We start from the raw sequence: 3,051 nt of genomic DNA, 5'->3' as shown, positions 1-3,051 counted from the left end.
GCGCGACGCCCGCGCCGCCACCGCCGCCGCCGCCGCGCGGCCGGGGCAGCGCGGCGGCGCCGGCAGAGCCTCCGCTCTGCTGCACGACGGCGCCGCCGCTGGACAGCGCGAACGACGAGCCGTGCGGCTCCTCCCGCCGCTCGGGGGCGGAGCGGTCCGGCGTGATGGGCACGACGGTGCCGGCGGAATCGCCGGCATCAGGGGCCGCGGAGGGTTGCGGCGACGGCAGGCGCGTGGGGGAGGCGCGGTGCGCAAACGTGTACACGTCCCCTGCGCCGGGCATGAAGCCTGCGTTGGAGGAACTCGAGCTGGCGCCATCCTGCGGGTTCCAGGGGGCAGGAAGGTCAAGGGCGGCTCAGTGGCGGCCTCAAATGCTGCGGCTTCCGCTGCGGCAGCTCTGCCCTCCCCCACGCGCACGAAGGGCCCAGGGCTCAAACGAGCCTAGGCAGTGCATGTAGTCGGTGTCCAACGCGTGGCATAGGCAAGGGCGCGGCGCGGGGCATGTTTTTTTCTGTTTGGGGGGAGAGGGGCGTGCAGGGGCCTGCCGCTGTGCGCACCAGCAGGCCTCCTGTGCTGGAGCCGGTGCGGTGCTTCCGCCAAGCCACAAAATGGTACGCCTGGGAAGAGAGCGCGGCGCGGGGCGGTGGGGGATGCGTGTGTGTGTTGCGGAGCGGCGGCGGCGACACGACCCCTCCGCCCGCCCTTGTGGCCGTGGCCGTGCAACCGCTGGCGGGGCTGGAGGCTGGGAAGAGGTCCGTCCAATGACGACCGCGCTGGCGGGTGGGGCGGGACGCATGACGTCTGCATCGAAACAGCTGCGTGCGTCGCGAGACTGCATGCGCGCGGCGGGCGGGTCGCAGACACACGCGCGCGTGTGTGTGCCCACCTGCACGATGTTGGGATGCTTGAATGACATCACCAGATCGATCTCGCGTGCCACGCTCTTTGCCACCGCCGCGTCGTGCATCATCACCTGCGCCGTTTGGCGGCGGCGGCCGCACAGGGGCGGTTGCGACGCGGTCATACGGCAATCGCCAGGCGCTTTCCGGCGCGAGGCGCGTTTATGGCGCCCCGCACCCAGCCGGCGTGCTCTCTTGCCCTCCCCCAACATTGCCGCCGTCCCTCCCTAGCCTCGCCCCGGCTTCCCCTTCGCTCGCGCCAGCGCAGAGTGCTGCGGCCGGTCTGTTTGGCCGTTGTGATCCCCAGCCGCCCTGCCTGGCCGCATAAAGGCCGGAGTGAAGTGACAAAACCCGGCAAAGACAGCCAGCCCAGACGCAGCCCACCTTGACTGCGACGTCCCTCCCCTGCCAGCGGCCCTTGTACACACGCCCAAACGACCCCGCGCCCAGCAGCACGCCTGCGGCCGTCCGGGGAGTGTGTGCGTGTGTGTGTGTGTGTGTGTGTGTGTGTGTGTGTGTGTGTGTGTGTGTGTGTTCAAGGGCAGCGTGTGCGGCCGCTGGCATGGCGTCAGGGCTCCAGGCCGGCCGAGCACGCGTGTCGGGTGACCCCCACCCAGGCCCAACACCAGGCCGCTCTGCCTGCAGGCCGCTGCCTCGTCGCGGCCCCGCCGCCCCAGGTGGCATTGCATATGTCCGCAAGAGGGCGTCCAGGCTCACCCCCGCCTAATCGCCCCTCTCGCGCCTCCCAAAGTCAAGGCCCCATACGACTCCCAAGCCCGAGACAAGACAACTCCATCAGTTGCCAGATGACTCAACCAACCTCCAGCCAACGTACCCAGCCCCACACGACTCACCCAGCCCCCAGGTGACTCGTCCAACCCCCGGTGACTCACCCAGCTGCACATGGTCCAGCAGCTGTGCGGAAGCCTCCTCCCCAAACTCGGGCGCCGTGTGGCGCGCCATGAGGCGCCAGTTGTCCCCCGGGCCGCCACCGCCGCCGCCGCGGGGCGAGCCCAGGCTGCGAAACAGTGGCGCGTGTGGACACAGGTCTAAGTCCAGCGTTGAGCACCGCACCTGCGCGGGCGGCTTAATGGATGCGCGTCCGCACCCCGTCCCCTAGCTGCAACCCAGGCAGCTGGGCACAGGGCCGACCCCGCGCCGCGCCACTCACTGCGCGCCAGCCTGCGGGTAGCCCCCCTCATTAGTCCCGCCCTTTGGCCCTCCCTCCGCCGCCGCCGCCGCCGCCTCGCGCGCCCGCCGCCGCCGCCGGCTCCGCTGCAGCAGCAGCAGCGCGGCCACCAGCACCGCGAGCGCGGCAGCGCCGCCCGCGGCGATCGGCACCCCAATTGCCACTGGGTCTGGCCCCGAGGCGCCGCCCTGGGGGGCGTTTCTCGACTGGAATGCGAGATACGTGGTGTCGTAGCACGTATTGGGGGAGCTCACGTCCAGGCATGCGGCGTCGACCGTCACGGCGCACAGGCGCGTCGAGTTGCGCATCTCCCACCTGCGGGGCGCACAAGCGCGCGCGTGTGCGCCCGTGGGCCGCCGTGCGTTGGTGATTGGTGCGAGGAGGGGCTGCAACGGTTGCGGCTGTGTGATGAGCCGGCTGCCGGTGTTCGAACTCACTCATTTTCCCAACGGCCGAGCCTGGCTGCCGCCACCTGAAGCCGAGCAACGCATGCGCCCCGCCCCTCCCCTCCCAGGCTCCTCCAGCGAGACCGGCACAGGCGCGGCGCGCGCGCTCCCCCGCCGCGCCGCAGCCCCTGCCCCGCCGCGCCACGGCGCACGCCTGCGGCTAAGCTGGGAGCTCACAGGTATCTGTTGTCGACCGGCCCCTCTGGCAGCAGGCCGGCACCCAGGTCATTGGCACCGGGCACCACCATAAGGAATGCGTGGTCCAGCTGCACCACGTTTTCCTGGAAGCACGTGCCGTTGAAGAAGAAGCTGGGGAGCTGGCGCAAAACGGGTTGAGGCAGTGTCGTGTTGGCGGCGCTGTTGCGGACGGCGGCGGCGATGCCGACGCCCGACTTGTTATCATAGGGCAGGCAGACCTGGGGGGATGGGGGGCGGGAGGGGCCGAGCTGGGCTCGCGGAAGGCGCGCGCGCGCGGGCTCCCTGTCGGGGCGGCAGGCGTTTCGTGCGGCGGGTCGGG

At 71.1% G+C, this 3,051-nt stretch overlaps 1 protein-coding gene across 1 annotated transcript in view; it reads right to left on the bottom strand.

Annotated features, from left to right (window-relative positions):
• Positions 1-367: 367 nt before the first annotated feature.
• MNEG_6708 (hypothetical protein) overlaps positions 368-3,051 on the bottom strand; it is a gene marked incomplete at both ends in the record, with an annotated part of 10,557 nt that continues 7,873 nt past the window's right edge. The window contains 6 exons of the mRNA XM_014044819.1: positions 368-511; positions 887-973; positions 1,284-1,357; positions 1,793-1,917; positions 2,071-2,403; positions 2,712-2,950. Coding sequence (XP_013900273.1) covers positions 368-511; positions 887-973; positions 1,284-1,357; positions 1,793-1,917; positions 2,071-2,403; positions 2,712-2,950 — 1,002 coding nt within the window. The remainder of the gene's footprint in view (positions 512-886; positions 974-1,283; positions 1,358-1,792; positions 1,918-2,070; positions 2,404-2,711; positions 2,951-3,051) is intronic.

This window comes from Monoraphidium neglectum (genome assembly GCF_000611645.1).
Source record: "Monoraphidium neglectum strain SAG 48.87 unplaced genomic scaffold scaffold01117, whole genome shotgun sequence".
Taxonomy (NCBI): domain Eukaryota; kingdom Viridiplantae; phylum Chlorophyta; class Chlorophyceae; order Sphaeropleales; family Selenastraceae; genus Monoraphidium; species Monoraphidium neglectum.
This window is presented reverse-complemented; position numbering and strand designations above follow the sequence as displayed.